Source organism: Solanum stenotomum, chromosome 8, assembly GCF_019186545.1.
Source record: "Solanum stenotomum isolate F172 chromosome 8, ASM1918654v1, whole genome shotgun sequence".
In the NCBI taxonomy this organism is placed as follows: Eukaryota; Viridiplantae; Streptophyta; class Magnoliopsida; order Solanales; family Solanaceae; genus Solanum; species Solanum stenotomum.
The window spans coordinates 55,133,218-55,154,420 of NC_064289.1; the positions used below are offsets into that span (position 1 = coordinate 55,133,218).

Below are 21,203 nucleotides of genomic sequence, written 5' to 3' on the forward strand. Positions count from 1 at the left end.
ATATGAAAAAAGGCATATGATTTGGGTAAGATATTTCTTCTTTGTTTTTTTATTTTTTATTCGTTTCCCTCAAACGAAGGAATTTCTTCCTAATTTCTCTAACATAATAGGTATCAACGTAGTCCATTGAATTATTAGTTTTGATGTTAAATTCTCTATTTCAAAAATAGATTTTAACTTTTACTTATAATATGATAAAATAACCATAATTATAATTACTTTTAATAGATATGTACGTAAAAATGAACGGAGAAAGTAAAGTGTTGGTGACAAGAGATTTAAATCAAATGGACACTAGAGTGTATATAGCATGAACATATATTTTCGTCTCTATGTATTGTTCCATATATTTTTTTCTTTATGTCACAAGACACACTCCTTTCTAGCTATATAAAAATAGATAAGAAAATAGTGATTGATCATAAAATGATCTTAAATCAAATTAATGATTTTATAAGGGATAAGAGTTTGAAAAATACCTCAATTTTGGTCGAATTTGCTATTATGATACAAAACTTTTATGAGGACCTATTACCCCCATAAACTATTTAATGCCGTATTTTAAACATATATATGTGCCCACGTGGACATAAAAAATATTGCATAATTATAAATAGTAATGTGTCCACGTGGGCACATATATACCTTTAAAATACACTATGAAATAGTTCAGGGGGTAAAAATACGGTATTAAATAGTCTAGGGGGGTAATAGGTCCTCATGGAAGTTTGGTATCGTAACAACAAATTCGGCCAAAATTGGGATATTTTTCAGACCCTTTTCCCATTCAATAATTAATACTTTACATTTTATTAATCTATTAATTTTTATTATTGAAAGATTTAAATATTTTATATCATGATACAACTTCTATAAGATACTAAATACTTTCATTAGACAACAACTATATGATATGTATGCGGTGGAAAAAAAGAGAAGACTACAATTCCACAAAGATAAGGTAGAAACTTAATAAAATGATTGTGATGTTATTCATATATTAAAATTAAATTATTCTACTTAAGTATATATAACCATCATTCATGATAACAACCAAGTACACATTTTGGTAAAATTACCTCTCTATGATAGTCTTACTCAAATATTAATAGAGTAATAATATTTAGTAAATGATATGTTACATATAAAGGTAAAGATATTGAAATACTTATGGTAATCCCTATTAGTGTCATGCACATACTAAATTTCAAGTATGAATATTTAAGATAAAATTTGTACTTAAACGGTGTACATCATTTATGTTCATAACCTCAAGAGGAAAGGCTATTGGTGACATTTTTTTTTCTATTTCTATTTAGTAAAAGATATGTTAGATTTGTTTATAAAATTGAGTGAAGTAAGAAATAATATTATTAAAAAAATGTCACTTTCTCTCCTATTTTAACTTTGAATGTATTTTAAAATGTTTTAATGATATCTGGTCATTTTGATCTTAAAATACAAGTAACTCTATGACAATATGTATTAATATTTTAAAAACACTTGTCATATGTTTGTTCAATTATAATTATTTACTAAAAAACTTTAATTTAGTAATATTAATTCTATTTTATAACATCATATATTATATATACAATACACACGTGCAACACACGTGCCGTAAAACTAGTATATATATATATATATATATATATATATATATATAAGAGAACTCTAGGCCCGCCTACGTGGTGCCACCACAAAACAAGATTCCTTTTTAAATTTATTTATTTTCAAAACTAGCTTCCCCTTTCATGAAACGCTGTGGCTTTTATGAAAAGTTGTGACTTTTATAAAGAGTTGCGACTTTAATGAAAAATTGTGACTTTTATAAAAAGTTATGACTTTTATGAAAAGTTGCGACTTTTATGAAGAGTTGCGACTTTTATGAAAAGTTGTGACTTTTATGAAAGGTTGTTACCTTTCTAACGGGTTGTAACTTTTCTAAAGAGTTGTGACATTTCCGATAAAGCACAACATACATTTGTTGACGCTACCCTTTGTTGTCTATAAATAGAGGGATTTCCTCTCATTTTAAAACAACGAAAATTCTGAACCTCTTCTTCTTCTTCTGCACAAATAAATATTCGTGTACTTTGCTCCTGTTGAGTGACTAACTACACCATTGTATTTGTATCAATACACCGATGAATAGAATCGTTCTATCCTGAGAGGATTTATTCCTTAAACCTTGGGTACTACAGGAGAATTATTTCCTTAAGGGACACTTTGCAATCAATGGGCTCAATTTTTTTCTTTCTATTTCATTCTATTGTTACAGATCCTGGTATGTTTTTTGCAGTCATTAGTTTATGCGTATGTTATTAATATAACACTTTAAGACTTCGGAGGAATGTTTTGCCTTAAGATAAAATATTGTTGATAATGTAGAGTATGTATCAAAAATATGGATATTACTGAATAATCATATGTAAGCTTAATAAAAGAGTTCAACCCCGTGCAAAGTACGAATAATTTACCTAGTTACAATTAAAAGTAAACGGATGTAGTATATATTAGGCCATTTTTCTAATACACTTCGCCACACCCACGCACCCAAATGAAAACTTATTACAAAATAAAATAAAATTAGGGCACATAGAGATATAGCCATTGAAGAAGATGAGGAGAATTTCTCTGCAAAATGGCAATGGCAATTGCAATGGTATTCCCTTTGTCTCTTTCTTTGCTGATTCAGCAATTACTGTGAGAACTTGTTCTTCTTGCCATTACAGTAATAAATCTATTCCAGTAAAGGATAAAATTGGTGTAAATAGCAGCAATTTAGATGATGCTGTTACTCTCTTCCATCAAATGGTTACAATGAAGCCTCTTCCTTCAGTTGTCCATTTCTCTAAATTGTTTAAGACTATGATAAAGATTAAACATTACTCTGCTGTCCTTTTTCTTTTTCGACAAATGCAGAAATTGGGTATCCCAATTGATGGCTTCATCTTGACTAGTGTGATTAACAGTTATTGCCTTATGCATTACTCTGCTGATTGTGCATTTTCTGTGTTACCCATTTACTTGAAGAATGGCATTCCGTTTAATGTTGTCACCTTTACCACTTTAATAAGGGGACTCTTTAGTGAAAATAAGGTCAGAGATGCTGTTGAATTGTTCAAAAAATTGGTGAGAGAGGATATCTGTGAGCCCAATGACTTCATGTATGCAACTGTAATGAATGGGCTCAGCAAAAGGGGTCATACTCAAAAAACTTTAGGTTTGCTCCGGTTAATGGAACAAGGTAACACCAAGCCCAACATATATATCTACAACATTGTTATAGATGCTCTTTGCAAAGATGGAAACTTAGATGCTGCTATCAACATTCTGAACGAGATGAAGCAAAAAGACATTCCTCCAAACATAGTCACATATAATTCAATAATTGATGGTTTGTGTAAGCTCGGTCAGTGGGAAAAGGTTAAAACTTTGTTCTCGGAGATGGTGAACCTTACTATGTATCCAGATGTGCACACCTTCAACATACTAACAGATGGACTATGCAAAGAAGGGAAAGTTGAAGATGCCGAGGAAGTAATGAAACACATGGTCAGAAAAGGTGTAGAGCCTGATATAATCACATATAATGCGATAATGGATGGATATTGTTTGCGTGGTCAAGTCGATAGATCGAGGAGAATTTTCAATATCATGATCGATAAGGGCATTGAGCCTAACATTATTAGCTATACCATACTAATAAATGGATACTGTAAGAAAAAGAAAGTGGATGAGGCCATGCAGTTGTTTTGTGAAATTTCTCAAAAGGGATCAAAACCTGATGTCGTTACCTACAATACTATCTTGCAAGGTCTTTTTAAAGTTGGAAGAATAGGCCATGCAAAAAAATTCTTTGCTGAGATGCTATCTGCAGGGCCCATACCTAATTTTTACATTCATGGCACTTTGCTCAATGGTTATTTTAAGTATGGACTTGTTGAAGAAGCTTTGTCGCTCTTTAATAAGTTGGAAAGAAAGAGAGAAGATACTGATATTATTTTATACAATATTGTCATTGGTGGCTTGTGCAAAAATGGTAAACTCGACGAAGCTCGTGCCATTTTTGAGAATCTTCCTTTAATTGGAGTGCTACCGAATGTGAGAACATACAATATAATGATTAATGGATTATGTCTTGAAGGGTTGTTAGATGAAGCTAATGATATGCTAAGAAAAATGGAGGAGAATGGTTATCTGCCAAATGTCTTCACTTACAATGTCCTTGTGCAGGGATTTCTCAGGTGTAGCAAAATTACTGAAATGACAACTTTTATGAAGGAAATGACGGGTAGGGGTTTCTCATTTGATGCAACTACAACTGAGTTATTGGTAAACGTTCTAAGGGAGAGTCCATCCGTCCTTGACATGATACTAGAGCTTCACTCAAAAATTATGAAGTGAATATTTCTTTCGCCTGATTTATTCGGCTACACTATCATTGTGATACAATTTCCTTTTAGCACTGCAAAAGAAATGCTTTCTAATGCAGTTGTTGAAGCAGAAAAGCCAATTAGAACGTCGCTTGGGATTTGCAGGCAGGCTTATTGAAAAGGTAAACCACTTCCTATATTTTTACTGGGTCAAACAATGGGTTGTAACCCAACTCACCCAACATAACCCAACCTCTCCCCTCTTTTTAAACAAATCACAGTTTTGGCAATTAACGTAATACATTGATTAACATTTGCTGTAGAAAGCAAAACAACTTCTCATTACCTTATTTCACTATTTTTATTTTTATAATTGATATTTCAGGAAAGTATTCAAATATTAAAATACATAAGTATTGAATGTAATACTTGTTTTTGGTAACTTTATTAAGTCGAAAGTATCATTCCACCCGGGGAGATTAGAAATCTGTCTATTCTAGAGGCTTGCAGAGAGTCTTCACCCATGAAACAAGAGAAGTTTCCCGTAAATCAATAATTCCCAGATTAAGAATGAATTCACTGAAGTTGTTTATTGCGTTGGATCTTCTACTACCGTTGTTTTTCTCACTCTTGTACCTGCAAACATTAAAGTCCTCTCCAACTACCCACCAATCATTCCATAAATCCCGTACTGCTGCAAGTTCATAGCACAATAGCTCTCTTTCTGGATTGTTGTGAGGTCCGTAGACAACACCTGTGAAACCCCATCTGAACTCCTCTTGTACTCTCCATCAAACATGAAATGGTGTAACTGCCCCTATGAATTTCTCTGACTGTCCATTGTCTTTTTTCCCAAAGTATTATAATGCCACCACTTCTGCCATTGGATTTCAGCTCAGCCCATTCAACCCATCTGTTGCCCCATAATTGATAAATCCAGCTTGGTGACCATTTCTCAACCTTATTTCCTTGTAATAGACTCAAGTTTGGATAGAATTTCTATCCAAATAGGAAATCATAAGTATTTTTCAGTTTTTTTTTTCTAATATTCCTTTCTTGTTTGGGTTGGATTACCTAATTTATCCTTGGATTATTATTCCACCCCATGGAGGGATAACTTATCCCTGGATTAATGGTTAATCCTAGGATAAGTTATCCCACCCTTTGCAACCAAACAACAAATTAATGACCACTTAAAAATTTTCCCTGGATTAAATTCTCTTATCCATCACACCAAATAACTCTTTAGTTCCTAATTTACCCTTACCATTAATCATAGTCATTTTCCTATTATATTTTTCAAGACATTGTATTTATTATATTCAAAGGGTGACATAGTAAAATAGTCTTGAAGGCTTTTTGGATGAATCTAAAGATATTCCAAGGAAGATGGAAGACAATGGTTGTTTTCCCAACTATGTCACTTACAATGTTGTTGTGCAAGGATTTCTCAGGTGCAACAAAATTAGTGAAATGGCATCTTTCATGAAGGAAATAGCTGGAAGGGGCTTCTCATTTGATGCAACTACAACTGGGTTTTTGATAAACTTTATAAGGGAGAATCCTTCCGTCCTTGACATCATACAAGAGCTTCACTTAAAAATTGGAGATAAAAGTTTTAATTTAAAAGTTTTAATTCTCCATTTTCTATTGTCTAGTTTTGCAAGGTGATTTACTAGTTGCCGACACAAATCGTCGGTCATATGTAATTTATTTCAACCAAATGCTCTTTGTACTTTCTTTTTCTCCTACTCTCTCTCTCATTAACTCTCTTGAATCAGATTACGTCAGGGAAGTCATAGAACTGGGAAGATTATCCAAGCAACAGAAGTTGGGAACTTTATGACAGAAGAGGTAAATTTGATGGCTCTTCTCATATAAAAGAAAAGTGCAGTATTGAAATGTGTTTCATGCCAAATGCTATTCTAGTTAGATCTGTAGTTAGATTGCAAGACATTCTTTTAAAATGATGTCAAATTTGTTTGTGTGGGTTGTAGAACAAGCTCATCATGGTCGCATTAGAAACTGAAGTAAGAAAGTGATGCAATTGGTGACAGGTATTAGTTTTTGCTTCATTTCTCAGACCTCTTGCCTTTTTCAGTGAAGATAAGCTTAAATACTTTGCAACATAGTCTATCAGCTTCCTGGCTCATTCCTCCCTTTCACAGTCACTACACCTTCTTTCCAAAGGTTATATTCTATCCTTTTTGAGACTGATACACTTCTACTGTTGCAAAGCTGAAAATCCTGGGAAATTGCTCCTTGAATGGCCTGTTCCATATCCATTCGTCTTACCTGAATAGCAATTTTCTACCACTTCCTAGTTTAATTTGAATGTGCTTTAGGAGTTTGCTCCATAAGTTTCTGACAAATTATATATGGTCTTTACCTGTTTGTTTGTGCCATTTGTACTGTAAACAGACACTACTGCCTTCTCTTCATAACATATCTGTAGTTTTGAGTCGGTTTGAATCCTCAGAACTTGACTCCATGATTTATTAAGATTATAGAATGACAAGATTATTCGTTTTGGATGACTCATATCTGATGTTCTGCTTCCTCTCCAAGTTTGAATTTCATGCTGAAAACTAATTGACTTATTTGATATGCTGCAGGCTCATAATATTTGTATCGGAGCAGTTCTTGTAATAGTATCTTGTTGTGGTTGGATTGGAGCGGCGACAAGGAATGGTTGCTGCATCTGCATGAGTGGTTTACCTTCATGAATTATTATGTATTTGTGGAACATTTCTAGTAAGATTTTGAGATCTTTCATGCATAGCTTCTATTTCGAATCAACTTGGATGAGTTTTTGACCATTTTGGGGTTAATCATGTCAGTGGGTGATTTGCAAAAAAGAGGTCTTGAACTTTCGACCTCATTTACCCCATGAGAAAAACTTCAAGTTCTAACATGTTTTGACTCTTGGCTCAGAAGGTTAGTCCATGGAGCAAGCGGGGATTAAAAGGTCTTGTATAAGTTCTTGGATTGTATTTCCTATTAATTTCCTTTTTACCTTTAGTATCAAAAACTTAGTATATTTTTTAAAAGAAGGCATAGTATAATAGCTAGGGAATATTTCGAGCCTCTTCTGAAATCCTCCTATTCGAACTATAAGGTCCCTTTAAAAAGAAGGCATATCACCTCCCAACTTAGACACATTTAAACAGTTAAACTATTGTTTTTTCCTAATTACCTTGAAATTTGATCTCCAAGGGCTTGTTTGGAAAGCCATCTTGGTTGGTGGATTTGGTGTAACTACTTGCCTGACATGTTTGGTTGGTCATGTAATTACTTGGTCAGTGGGTAATTTGGTGTAATGAATTGCTGGTAATTACATGGTGCTAATCACGTCTTAATTTTCTTTCTTTTCGTTTTAATTTATTTTTTACTTCTATTATTTTAAATTCTTTTTAATTTTTATTATTCTATTGGTTTCTAATATTTTTTTTTTTTAATTTTACATTATATTTTATTTATATTTCATTTCCTTCTCATTCTCAACACGTGATTCCATGTGATTTTTCGTATTATCTAAAAAAAATTCACTGGTATAATTTTGTTAGTATTCAAATTTTTAAATTAAAGTAGAATTCATCATTGAATAAGGTTATGGACTTACGTTTTCCTTTTCTTTTAAATCATACTTATGTATGCTATATTGAAATTTGACATAAAATTATCATGTTAAATGTTTTGTTTTGAATTTAGAACTTATGTTATATTTTCAATTTTATTTGTTTTAGGAGCATTGATTCGTATTTTATATTGCAAACTACTTTTTTAGTCAAACTTGATAGATTATCTTTTTATCAATTTTTTAATAATTTTATGACATTATATTTATAATATTAAGGTGCTTAGAAATGTTGAACTTTTTGCCCTTCATACTCTACAATAGACAAATTGTCATTTACTATTTTCTTGATATTTAGAACTTTGAAATCAACTAAAATTTTAATTATTAAGTAGGCGTTTGGCCATGCGATATCATATCACGATATGATGTCGTGAGANACTAATGTATGTTTTTTTTCTACTTTATAGGTTATTTGTAAGAGTAGTTGAGAGATATGAACATATCAAGTACAATTTATGTTCAATTTTTTTAAATTAAATTAAAGTTAGATGAAACAATTATTTAACTGAAGAACAAATAACTTTGTAATAATTTATTATGCGATTTTATAATTTTTGTTTATTTGATAAGATTGAATAAACAATTGGGGCTATTTTAATAGTTTTACAACTTATGGGATTTTTATGTTTATGAGAAAATATACAACACAAAAATTCCATATCGCATGTCCAAAAAATTTCATCTCATGATTCCATATCATAATACCATATTATGATACCATATCGCATGGCCAAACGGGCCCTAAATGTTTGAGGTATTGTGAGGAAAAAAAAAGATCATCATATTAGTGAATTCTCTCCTCGTGTGATTGAATTCCTATGTAGAGCTGCACGTCACACAAACTATTTATTTGTATGAATTATGTGTGTTGTTAACCTGATAGTGATTTGAATCTAATATATCACGAGTGATGTGAGAGATGTTGAATGTTGGATCTAGGTCATGAGTCACTATGTGGGCAAATCCATTCGTTATGATAAGAATTCGATTCCCCAACTTGTAATCTGAATATGAGAAATCTCTCTTTTAAGTGCTGAAGAGAATAGCGCGTACAAAGTTTCATTGGCATTTAGCCAACCTTTCAATAAGACAAACTGATCCAATGGCTTGCAGACGGAGCACTTGAATACATACAAAAAATTAAAGACATAAAAAAATTCAAATAAAAGAAAAACTTAATTATGACTCTCGAAATTTCAATTGTGCCACAAAAATTGAGATGGGAGGCAAGGACGGATGTAGCTCTTTGGTACCGACTTCATCTGAACCCAGTACTTTTGGTGTGATGTATAATTTATGAGTAAAACATTAAAAAAAATTATAATAAACAATAGATACAACGATTCAAGGATAAAAAACTTTAAATATTGAACCCGCAAAATATAAATTTTGGATCCATCTCTAACGGAGGGAGTATGTAACTTTCAACTGGCAAGTCAAATAATTCAATTCTTTAGGGGTTCAGCAATTTGTAATATGTATCCTTAAAAGGGAATTTTCATTCAACTATATATGTAACAGTTTGAGAAGATGCAGAAAGCTTTATAGTAAGCCTTCAGAAAATTTAATCATCTTTAGGAAGTGCACAGAGGAGCAAGTATGCTCATTATAATTTCTTGATGTATCTTAACAGGTACTACAAAATTCTTCTGTAAAGTTTGCTAGGGATCACTATGCAAATGTATGTCAGGGTGTATATAAAACCGAGTTACCGAGCAATTTGTATCAGGCCTTATCAGCTTTGATCAGCTCCTTCGTCAAATTTGCCAGAGCTGCTCACTCTGAAGTCCAGTTGTTTCTGATGCTTCGAGCGTCTTCTCTCATCAAAATTCTCCCATCCTTCAATCTGTGATTGTTTGAAAATCGTAAGAGGCATACTAGATAGAGCATATTACTGTTTATACTTTATAGTAGTAAATAATTTACTACCTGGCAGATAACATCTATAGTTATTTCAGTTCCATGGAGATCTAGTGTAGAGAGTTGACAGCACTGTGTAAAAATGCTGCTAGGAAGGGATTTGAGCCCGTTGTTCCTAAGATAAAGTGCCTGCACCAGTAATCGGACATGAACCACACAAATAATTGGGGCAAAAACATACTGTCAGGTAAAAGAGGCCATCACATGATGCTAGATGTTTCAGAAAACATTGTTGACTAAAGAAATTTGTGTCGTGCCTTGCAAAGAAAACAACATTTTTTCCCTTTTGATAACTGAGAGATCCCTGGGAGTTGGTTGGCACACAGTTTGACACTATGTGATAATGGACTACCATCTATCCTTCTCCACTTGAATATTTCTGTGGCAGCATTTAAACTCGTGACATGCCCCTATAATGTGCAGTATAAACTTACTAGCGCCAATTGATAAAACCAAGTTTTTCGCTTAACCATGATTAAATTTTACCTATCATGTGCTGTGCTTTTATCCAAGCAAATGGTGTCGGTCCAGCAGATTATGGCAGTAAATCCTCTAGTTTGGTTTAAAATGTCATAGCTGAATGTTCTAGAGCTGATACATAAATGTCCATCCAGGCTATGCTCTATCTTAGAAAACTATGTTACATTCTTTACCAATGTCTAACAACCAGTACTTGAGCATATATAAGCTAATTTCGTAAAACATTTGCAAGTTCTTTTCTGTACGGCATTTATAAAAAAAAACAAGATTTTTTTTTTTATATTGCATATAAAAAGCTGTAAACTGAAGTGGTATTTTGAAGAATGACTTCAAAAGAGAAAACGAAAAATGTATAGATGAAGACAGACCTTTAAGTCCTTTAGTTTGCTAATTGTTTCTGGCAGCTCTACCAAAAGATTAGATGAAAGATCAACCTACACCATATAGAATCACGTTATCTGTATATAGGTAATAACATCACAAGAAACAATAAACGCTGGAACTTATTGCAGGTTTCAGCCTATATTTTGGATTTCATGATTCCAGTTAATGAAAGAGAAGAGAAGACAAGTGGGTAGATGAAAATATGCCCTTTTTTACCTCAATAAGAGAAACACAACCCCCTATACTTTCCGGAATAGAGCGTATCCTGCAATTAAAAGGTCAAGCTTACAAACGTAACTTAGGTCCTTATCACTTCAAAGAAAAATAAAAGATAAAAAGAAAATCAACAGACTCCAAAACATCCATGACCTCCAGAAAAGGAGGAGAGGGAACAATAACGTAAAACACTAAGTAGGCGTTTGGCCATGCGATACCATATCACGATATGGAATCGTGAGATGGAATCAGCGTTTGGACATGCAATTTCACGCTGATTCCATATCATTGAAATATCTTTTTTTGTTTCAGTACTTCAAATTACCTAATTACCTGTTGTTGTTAACTTTCAGAACCTCAAGGCTGGTCAGCAGACCTATCTCAGATGGGAGACCTGTTAACTCGTTATGTGCAATATGAAGTTGTCTCAGACCGGTCAAAGTGCCGACCTCAGGAGGCAGTGTTGCTATGCTGCATACCAAAGAAGACTACTTGATACAATCATACAAGAAACCTTTATACGAAATAATGGCATATGATATATGATTGAGGTTGGTAAACAGAGTAAGATGTATCAGAAAATAAAATTGTAACACAAAACGACATCTGAATGTCACTGACCAAAAAATTAATACCATGTATTTTGTGAATGAAAGATAGACAGCTTTATTTTCAGTTTTCATGCATGTTTGAGAGGGTCAGTCAATAAATAATGTTGTTTTATGATTAGACTTGCCTTGGTACAATTTACAATCCACCAAACACTACAAGCATGAAGAATTGGTCTCTCCCCTCTGCCAAAAGCAGTATTTGGGCTTATATCCATCGTCCAACTGTCTTAAGTTATATGTGAATCTTATACATTGGAACGGTTTTTATACTTTAGCAAATGGGTTGTCTGATAACCAATTTGGCACTTACAAGTTAAAACTGAGTAACTAAAGAACCGATTAAAAGCTTTATAATATTTTTGTGAGAACAAATTGAGTTAACATAGAAATTGCCAATACCCAATCACTAGTTCAAATAAACTATAAACTGATATGTAAAAGCCAACCTATTCAAACATTTGAGAGACCATGACAATTGACAATTTTTCAATTATGTTTTCGTAAGTATTCGACTATTCTGAAAGTATATAAGACAGAAAACTGTGAGTGAATTTTACAATTTAGTTTCAAGCTGTATGTCAAAGGAAAACTTGGAATGACTAACATTCCAATGATGCAACTTAACATTTGAATACTAGAAATTCAACAACTTATATTACTCATTGATATACTTCAGTTTTCATATTTTAATTTTATGAAAACAATAAATGAGAACTATGACATTGCAATTATTGTCCCTCACACTCAAATGTACATACATGTTTGGTGTAGCCATCATTTAATGGTGCAGAAAAGAATACGTTTCTACTTCAATTAAATAGAGGCGATGCAATATATTGGTGAATCCAATTCAGCTTGGAGAGTAATATGCTGATGAGGGGGACTTACTGGTTTTGGTTCAGTGAGATAACCATAAGACTCTTTATAGAAGCTAGCTCTTCCCAGCTTAAGGAATTATCCATAATTTCATTCCCATTGAGGATCAATTTCTGGGAAGCAGAAACAATACCAAAATAAATTTCTGCCTCAAACAAGTGAATAAATCGCAATTTCAAAGAAATATAAAGAAGTCAGCTCTACTGACCTGAAGAGAACTCAAGCTATTAATTGCAGCTGGAAGATGCTGTATGGCGTTGTGGCTGAGATCCAGGACTCTAGCGGAAGGTCCGCAGGTCAACACTTCATCAGGCAAGACCTATCAAGTTCCAATATGTAATGAAAGCAATATCTTCAAGAGGAGGAAAAAGCAAAAAGAATCGGCTGCGAACGTAGTTTCAGGACGTACATAATGCTATTTACGATTTAACACAAGTAGATAAATAACTCTTGGGCGATAGAAGGAATCAAACTTGGTCCTACTACTTGGCTAAGATGAATTTACCATTTGACCATAGTATACTCTCATACTGGATACACAATATGTACATGCACAAATGATATATAGAGGGATTTTATCTGATTAATGCAGGCTAAATGTGCTCTCAGAATAACCCAACATTCATTCAATAAGTTTGAACTGCACGGTAGTATTTTATTTCTTTTTTCTTTTCTCTACATGACTGCATCTTTTCTCGCGGCGAGGCGCTCGCCTTTTTGAATTGAGGCGCCAATTAATACCAACAATTAAAAATATTTAATTGCATATATCCAAAATCTCAATAGCAGTAACATATATTAGCAAATATTTCAATTCAAAAACTAATAGTAGATGCTAAAAATCTAGAACTTTAAAGACCCAATAATTCAAAAGACAATTGACAAATAAATACTATATTAATTAGTATAAAACTAAATTAATATAGAAGGATCAAATTATTATTTTTTAAATATAGACAGCAGTGAGCAGTGGCCAGTGAGCGACAAAACAGAGCAGTTCACTACCACGAAAACAGAGCAGTGAGCAGACAGACTGAAGTAGAGAAAAACTGAAAAGAAGAGAAGAAGAAGAAGAAGAGAACTGACTGAAGAAGAAGAGGTCTTCGTAGTCATACCTGGCAGACGCGACTCGTGCAAAGGAGAAGAGTAGAAGAAGCTCGAGTGCTCGACGATTCCGATAGAAGAAGTCACGAGTCGCGACTGAATGAAAGTTTGCAGAAACCCTAATTTTGACTAATATTATTAAGTCGCACCTTTTTAAAAAATAAAAATAAAAAAGGCGCCGCCACGCCTCGCCATTGCCATTGCCATTGCCATATTGCCGCCATAGCTCGCCTATTTAATCTAGCCTCGCCTCACTGTAAATAGGCATAACAGCCTCGCCTCGCCTCGCCTTATCGCCTTTGGCGAAAGGTGGGCGCCTTTCACAACACTGGGGTGGTCATTTTGGTTTTGGTGATGCAATAAATAAGTTCAAAAGATGAACAAAATGGAGATACAACATTTTGTCACAAGCTATGGCCTATGAGGAAGGTCATGACACTTGGTCCTCCAATTTCCCACAAATGAACAATATTCAGCCCATCTATCAGCCAAAGTTTTAAATTGGAATAAAACATGTCAGGGAAGGATTTTGTTTTATTCAAAATGTATTGAATCTATTTGACAATACTCCTCTCTTTTGGCAGCTTTATTCATAGTGGAGGGGAGATAGAATTTTGTTTTTTGTTTAGACTGCACAACTGGTGGAGTTACAACTCACACCTAAGATCTTTCTAAAGATACTGGGGATCTACTCCAAAGGCCATGTTCTATTTGGAGTAAAACTGCAAAATTAGTCTCCATACAGATGGATGAGTTGTTAACAGCTCCATTACTGAAACTGATATTATAGCCAGAATGAAGAACAATTAAAGGTTCAAATCCCTTAGACCACTTTTATAAATTTATGGATTCTTTTCTTTAGTGGTTTTTCCCATATTGTATACGAAAGAGAAGGAAATAGCTTGGCTATCTCACCTACTCGAGCCAGAAAATGCATTAGATATAAAATTAAAAAAATGAATTAGAAGGAAAAAGGAAAAGACCAAACAATTCTATTTTTAGGTCAACTCCAATATGCATATGATTGGGATCAAAGTGAGTTCCAGTTCAACAATTGTATCTCTTGTCCCGTCAATAGCGATTGTTCACGGTAAGAACAAGTTCTAAATCATTGGACAAAGCAAAGTCAGTTACTTCTCGTCTTACCTTCAGATTGCATTCTGATAATGCAACAACCCCAGTGGCCTTCCACCGTTCAAGTTGGCTCTTCACAACAGGAACTTGAGGAACATCCCTTTTAGGTCTCATAGCTTCAGGCATCCTCCTCGCTGTGGGCAAGTTGGAAGCTTCCTTTCTTATTGGTCCATCCTATCCAATATACACAAATAAGCTTTAAGAAAGCAGAAGTTCAGGACCTAACTGGGATAAATTCAGTGGAATTTCTGGTTTTTCAATTTTACAAAAATTCGAAAGTCACAAGCACGGCTCAATCAATTACACCTCAATCCAAATCAGTTGTAGTCTCCTATATCTAAATATACATTCTACTCCGAGTAGCCTTAATTCATTCTAGTAATCAATATGTTATCCTTTAACACAACTGAGAAGCTTATCAATACTAGAGGTTCTCTCCATTTTCTAGTTATGTACAAATCCATAAACAAACTAAGTATAGTAACACATATAAGTACTAATCCCAAATAGTTATGCTCAATAGAGTATAATGTAAAGGAAAATAAAGAATTACCCCTTGATGTAAGCCCTGGGAAGCCATAAGCATGATCTTCGCACCGTTTCCAACCTCCGATGACTTCAATGTTATTTCATCCACCAAAACTTTCCCTATTCATGAAAAAAATTATGTCATCTATCAAATTCATTGATATTCAGTTCTTTGGAGCTCCGATTGTATACGAAATAATGCTGATAGGTTAGAATTGAAAGAAAAAATACCTTTGAAGATGAGTTTTTGGCCGCGAGAGAGGACATTTGTGAGTGGTTGAAGGAGAGACTTGAGGTGTTTGACAGTGCACTCGTCGGAGATTTCCACCGGTATCGATCGACCACTGAACTTAACATTCACTGTGATTGTACTCCGGTTATCGGCGTCGCTTTTTCCCTCTTTCTCCATTTCTCTTTACTCGCCGCCGATCTCTGAATTCAAACAACAATTATTCCTTTTGACGAAATTATTTATCATTCCTTGGTGAAATGTAAATACTAGCAAAAGATTTTTTAGTATTAGTAATTATAGATATACTTCATTGATCATTTTCATTTTTTACACCGCCTATTAAGAAAATAAAAAGATAATTTAATTTGACTTTAGCTAATATTTATGTAATTTGATAATATAAATAGAGACTTAAATTTAAACAAATAGAGACATGTTTTATAAGGCAATTCATGTCCTATATAATATTTTATGTGCATTATTCCAAGTAAAATTTATGTATCTATTTGTTTAATTTTATAGAAATTTAAATATTTACTGAAATCTAAATTACAAGTATGTTTATGTATTACTCCCTTTGTGTCTAATTACGTGTCCACTTTTCCTTTTTTAATTGTCCCTAATTACTTGTCCATTTTGACAAATCAAGAAAGGACAATTTTTTTATACCTATTATACCCTCAATTAATTACTTTCAAAAAGGTAGAATTTCTTGAAAATCTTAAATTTTGAATTCATCCACTTCATAATTAATAGGAGTAAAATGGTAAACTCACTATATCAATAATTGTTTTCTAAATAGATGTGTCAATTAAAAATGAACAAATAATTAGAAGCCGAAGGAGTACAAACTTAATTATATTAAACACAAACTAACATGCCATGGATAATGTTACAACTTGTTTGGAGAAAAAAGCATTTTAGTTTACATAATAAAGAGTCATGGAATCATGGAGCTTTGGATTTAGAACCTATTTTAATTTTTAGAATTGTTCTATAGAACTTATGTATGCTGAGACTTTTGCAATTAGCACTCCGACATTAACACTATCATATAACATAATTGATATTATAATTGTTCTATATAATTTACCTTTCACTTTGATAACATGGCCATGAAATAAAGAATAAACAACAATATCAATAATCGATAATATTAATAAACAACAATATCAATAATTGATAATATTATGCCCGTTGGTTATAGATAGTTTTTACTTTTTATCGAAAACTTATTTGACCATAAAATCGTTTCAATTTTAAAAAACAATTCCGATAGGTAATGTATTTTCTTAATAGTTTGATGCATATGATAATATTATGCCCGTTGGTGATAGATAATTTTCACTTTTTACCAAAAACTTATTGGAACATAAAATTATTTCAATTTTCAAATATTCAAGAACAACTCCAATAAACAATTTTCTTTTAATAGTTTGATGCATATTCCACGGCAAACTTTTTTTTTCAATTAGAATTAAATTAGTGAATAGCAAGTTAGCATTTTACATCATATTACCATTATTACCAGTACATTTTAGGGCATGTACCAAAAGAAGATGAAATTAAAGAAAATTAAAAAAAAAAAAAAAAGATATTCCGTTGCCGGGACTTGAACCCGGGTCTCTCGGGTGAGAGCCGAGTATCCTAACCAACTAGACTACAACGGATTGTTGGCTTTGTACTTCCTCCCTTTTTATTTGTTTAATAATTTTAATTTGAGACGAAGTTTAAAAAAATAAAGAAAATTTTGGAATTTTGTTGTCTTAAATTAAAAATATGTCAAATGTACCAAAATGTTCTTCAATCTTGTAGTATTAAACATGTTATATGAAAAGTTGAAATTAAAGAGTTATTGAAACAATGACGAGAGAAGTATTGAAAACACTCTTAAACTCGACATGAGTTATTAGTTTCAGTTTCAAACAACCTTTAAAACACCCTTTTACTTGAATAATTGAACTTTAATATACCTCCAATCTTGCAACATGAGTGAAATACACCTTTGAATTCTTGCCAAGTTTAGGGGTGTTTACAACATTTTTCTCGATTTTTTATTAAAATCATGCTCTTATAAGAGTTTGAGACTACTTGGTATATATGTTATGTGACAGATTAAAGATGTATCTAAGTTTAGTTAGTCAAATAGAACGGTGTTTTTAAGTTTGAAATAGTTCAGAGACAAAACTAATAAAAAAAATTATTCTTTTTAAAATTAACTAAAAAAAATAGGTGATCAAACAAATTCAAACGGAAGGAGTATATTTTAATGTAGTGTTTAGATTGTATCAACATATTATCTTAGCTCAATGAAAACAAAATCCTCTTCTCATGATCCTATTAATTAGAAACAAAGAACGAAATAACTAAAAAGTTGTTAGAATTCATCTTTTATAGAAAAATCACTTACAAAGCTATTCGTTTTATTCGTATTCAAACCAAAATCTTCGATTCTTAAATTGAGAAAGATTTAAGAATTCTCAACATTTCTTAGATTTACAAAGCCAGTTCAATTCAATGAGATCCTTCATTAACTTTTTTTTTCCCACTAAGAATTCATCAAACCCTAAAACAGATATCAGACATCAAGATAATTTAAACCTTAATTAAGTTGAGAGCATTTCTTAACCATACAAGCAATGAGAGAATGATTTTAAAAGAACAATACATAGTTGATATTATCACTAACAACACAAGAAACTCATGACTCAAAATCAATCAGTCAAAAACTTCCCACTCCTGTGTGATTTTTGTGGATTGGCTTGGTGCATTGAGGCTTCCAATTCCTGAATCAAACATTTCCCATTTGGTATTCACCATTGAAATAGTACCAATACAATTCCTAGCAATGCTAGAGCTTCTTGCTTTAAAATTGTCAATCATATCAACAAAACTCTGAATGCGATGAACCTGTTAGGAGACGAAAAACTTGTCGTTAGAGACATGTGTCATTTCGGGATTCACTTTTGCTACTCAGAGCATTTAGTGTTTAAATTCTGAATCTGTCATGACCGGACATTACATTTTACTTTTCTTTGAAACTAAAGTTTGATGCATCTTTTAAACCATCATTTACGGCTTGTTTGGATGGTTGTTACCTATTATATTGTGTTATTAGTTTTAATAACAATATTTGTTTTGATTATTTATTAAATTTTATTGTACAGTATCGTTAAATTCATTGTTAGGTAGCATTGAAATGTCCTATTTTGTGTAACAACTGATTTGGTAGGATCGAGTTGTTATCCTTATTTTTTTTATTCTCATTTTGTCATTATAAATTTATGGTCAGACGTTAGCTTAATACTAACTTTTGTGAGCTATGCACCTACTAACCTCCTTTCTCCTTTGAGTTTTTGCTTCTCCTTCTGCTTCAATGCTATCAAGTGTAAGAAGTTGAATCATGAACAACTCTGTTAGGACAACAAATTCTCTGTCCTCAACTTTGGTGCCTCTTTGCACAGCTTCCTCTATGGCCACAACCTACAATATAATAAAAGCAATAGACTTATATAACCAAGTTTGGGAAATCTTTTTCAAGTCATTTCCCATGAAAAAATTGACGAGTGAGTAAGATGTCAGTCTTGTTTGGTAAGACAGAATTGGACAAAGAATAGAGAGTGCTCGATCAGACCTAGCCTAGTAGAGCCATTGTGTCTTAAAAAGTGTAACCCTCCACCAAACAAAGAGCTACCCTTCAACAACTCATCTTACATAATATGATGTGGCACCACTTGTAATTTTCTTTAAAAAATCACAATTTACCACATGGTGAAAAATATCGATTATTAAATGATTTTTTTTTTTAAAAAAAAAGCAATGGCACGTAGATAGTATGTACATATACATAGTTGAGTTATATTTCTTCATTATCAAATTAATTATGACTTTGATACAATACACTAAAAGTTGAATGATCATCAGTAAAATTTGCATACCCTATGTGAGAGCTTATCGACCTCTACTCTTACTCGGGCGATGGCTTCAGAAGAGATAGAGGTATCCTGAATTTTCTTCAACTCTTTGCTGGCTGGATCTTCCATTAGGATCACCTTTGACATGTCTTTTACACCAGAAATGTGTAAGCATTCAATCTCATCCTTTTCTTTTCCTTGGAACAATAATCTCTGAACATTAGGATGTAAGCCAGTTGTGTCACAAAGAATTTTCTTCAAGTTCCCTTTATTTCATTAACATAAAAAATAAAATAGGTCACAAATTAAGAAGAAAAAAATAATTGACAGGTCACAAGTTTGTTTTGAGTTTAACTTCTATATATGGATAATACAAAAAAAAAAAAAAACCTTTCACTATCAGGTTATTTAAAAAATAACTACAAGAGTTGAGGGGTAGCTCATTAATTTTCATGTGTTAGTACATGAATTTTTATGAATATGGCTGTAAATGTGCCTTCTATGCTCAAGTGTAATTGGTGTTTTACTTAAAATGACTATGTTGGTGGCTGTTGGTCCTTTTGTAGGAATCTACTATCTAACAAAAAAAAACATAATAAATAAACATGACCCTTAAATTGGCGTAAGTTGGTAACTATGACTTTTAATTTTGGGTGTACATAAGTAGGCACTTAAACTTGTATAAAATTGAACAAATAGACACATTTGTCCTACATGACACCCTACATGACAATTTTGTGTCCTACGTGTATTATGTCATGTAAGACACGTGTGTCTACTTGTTCAATTTTATACAGGTTTAAGTGTCTACTTATGCCACACTCAAAGTTGGAGGGCATAATTGTACGCTGAAGTCAAGTTAAAGGTCATATTTATGTATTATACAAAAAAAAACTGAACTTTGAATAGTCATCATAAATCAACTAGTTTTATGCTAGTCATTGACCTACCATAACACTCCTTTATCCATAGTTGAAACCGGCAATATTAGCAAATTCACATAGGGGGAGCTCTTAGTTATAAAAGAGCAGTTTGATGCAGAAAACATTATGATTCGTATTTATGCAAGATCCAAAAAAGGAACACATCCAAGGGTGTGTGATGTAGTATTGTAGGCAGTCTATCCTGACGCAAACATCAATAGCTAATTCTACAATTCGAACCCGTGACCTAAAGGTCATACGCGGATAACTTTAACATTGCTCCAAGCAATGATTAAAAAGAAAAGCAGTCTAGTGCAATAAGCTTCTACTATCCACGGAGTCAGAGAAAGGATCGGACCACAGTCCACAAGGGTCTATGTCTAGTCTTACCTTGCATTTCTGCAAGAGACTATTTTCATGGCTCGAAACTCATGACCTATTGATAACATGACAATAACTTTACTAGTTACGCCAAAGTTGTCTTTTAACTATGATCAACAATATCAAAAGTACAAAAAATTAGTGGTTTACCAAATGTTGATTCAGCAGGAACAACAACATCATGGTAACAAGAATTATAAGAGACTTTGATCTTGATCATAGGACCAGCAACATAATTTTCCTCAGCAGAAATTCCAACTCTTTTCTGAACTAATAAACCTCCAGGCCTAACTTCCCAATCAATAATGCAACTCTTTTTTTCCTCTTCAAACTCAGTGAATTTATAATTCTCATCTTTTATTACCTCATTCTTACTTTTTGAAGAAGTTGATGATTTTTTTCTCATGTTTTTTCCACAAAAAAAAAAAAGTAAAATGAGAAATTATTAAAAAGGTGAGAAATTGATTGAGATATTAAAGTT

General features: G+C 32.7%; 3 protein-coding genes, 1 long non-coding RNA gene and 1 other non-coding gene across 7 annotated transcripts; 2 read left to right on the plus strand and 3 right to left on the minus strand.

Annotated features, from left to right (window-relative positions):
* The first annotated feature begins 2,596 nt into the window (after positions 1-2,596).
* LOC125875123 (putative pentatricopeptide repeat-containing protein At1g12700, mitochondrial) lies at positions 2,597-5,997 on the plus strand. Of its 3 annotated transcripts, none has more exons than XM_049556209.1 (2): positions 2,597-4,561; positions 5,726-5,997. In XM_049556209.1, the coding sequence occupies exon 1, from the start codon at positions 2,623-2,625 to the stop codon at positions 4,408-4,410; it is 1,788 nt and encodes a 595-aa protein (XP_049412166.1). In that variant the 5' UTR covers positions 2,597-2,622; the 3' UTR covers positions 4,411-4,561; positions 5,726-5,997. The 3 variants fall into 3 exon arrangements, with proteins under 3 accessions (XP_049412166.1, XP_049412165.1, XP_049412167.1); XM_049556208.1 differs by having other exon boundaries at positions 5,834-5,997; XM_049556210.1 differs by having other exon boundaries at positions 5,871-5,997.
* Positions 5,998-6,009: 12 nt separating this feature from the next.
* Positions 6,010-7,193, plus strand: LOC125875124 (uncharacterized). The gene is made up of 2 exons (XR_007447346.1): positions 6,010-6,233; positions 6,995-7,193. It is a non-coding gene; the product is annotated as an uncharacterized LOC125875124 (long non-coding RNA).
* Positions 7,194-9,435: 2,242 nt separating this feature from the next.
* Positions 9,436-15,750, minus strand: LOC125874336 (LRR repeats and ubiquitin-like domain-containing protein At2g30105). The gene is made up of 10 exons (XM_049555210.1): positions 15,504-15,750; positions 15,298-15,392; positions 14,757-14,918; positions 12,715-12,825; positions 12,519-12,619; positions 11,353-11,490; positions 11,020-11,068; positions 10,788-10,853; positions 9,949-10,068; positions 9,436-9,865 (listed from the first exon to the last, which is right to left on the minus strand). The coding sequence occupies exons 1-10, from the start codon at positions 15,679-15,681 to the stop codon at positions 9,755-9,757; spliced, it is 1,131 nt and encodes a 376-aa protein (XP_049411167.1). The 5' UTR covers positions 15,682-15,750; the 3' UTR covers positions 9,436-9,754.
* Positions 15,751-17,101: 1,351 nt separating this feature from the next.
* On the minus strand, positions 17,102-17,174 carry TRNAE-CUC (transfer RNA glutamic acid (anticodon CUC)). The gene has a single exon. It is a non-coding gene; the product is annotated as a tRNA-Glu (tRNA).
* Positions 17,175-18,092: 918 nt separating this feature from the next.
* LOC125873084 (BAG family molecular chaperone regulator 4-like) lies at positions 18,093-21,203 on the minus strand. The gene is made up of 4 exons (XM_049553946.1): positions 20,873-21,203; positions 19,443-19,684; positions 18,841-18,987; positions 18,093-18,414 (listed from the first exon to the last, which is right to left on the minus strand). Exons 1-4 carry the CDS (start codon positions 21,126-21,128, stop codon positions 18,223-18,225), a joined length of 837 nt encoding a protein of 278 aa, XP_049409903.1. The 5' UTR covers positions 21,129-21,203; the 3' UTR covers positions 18,093-18,222.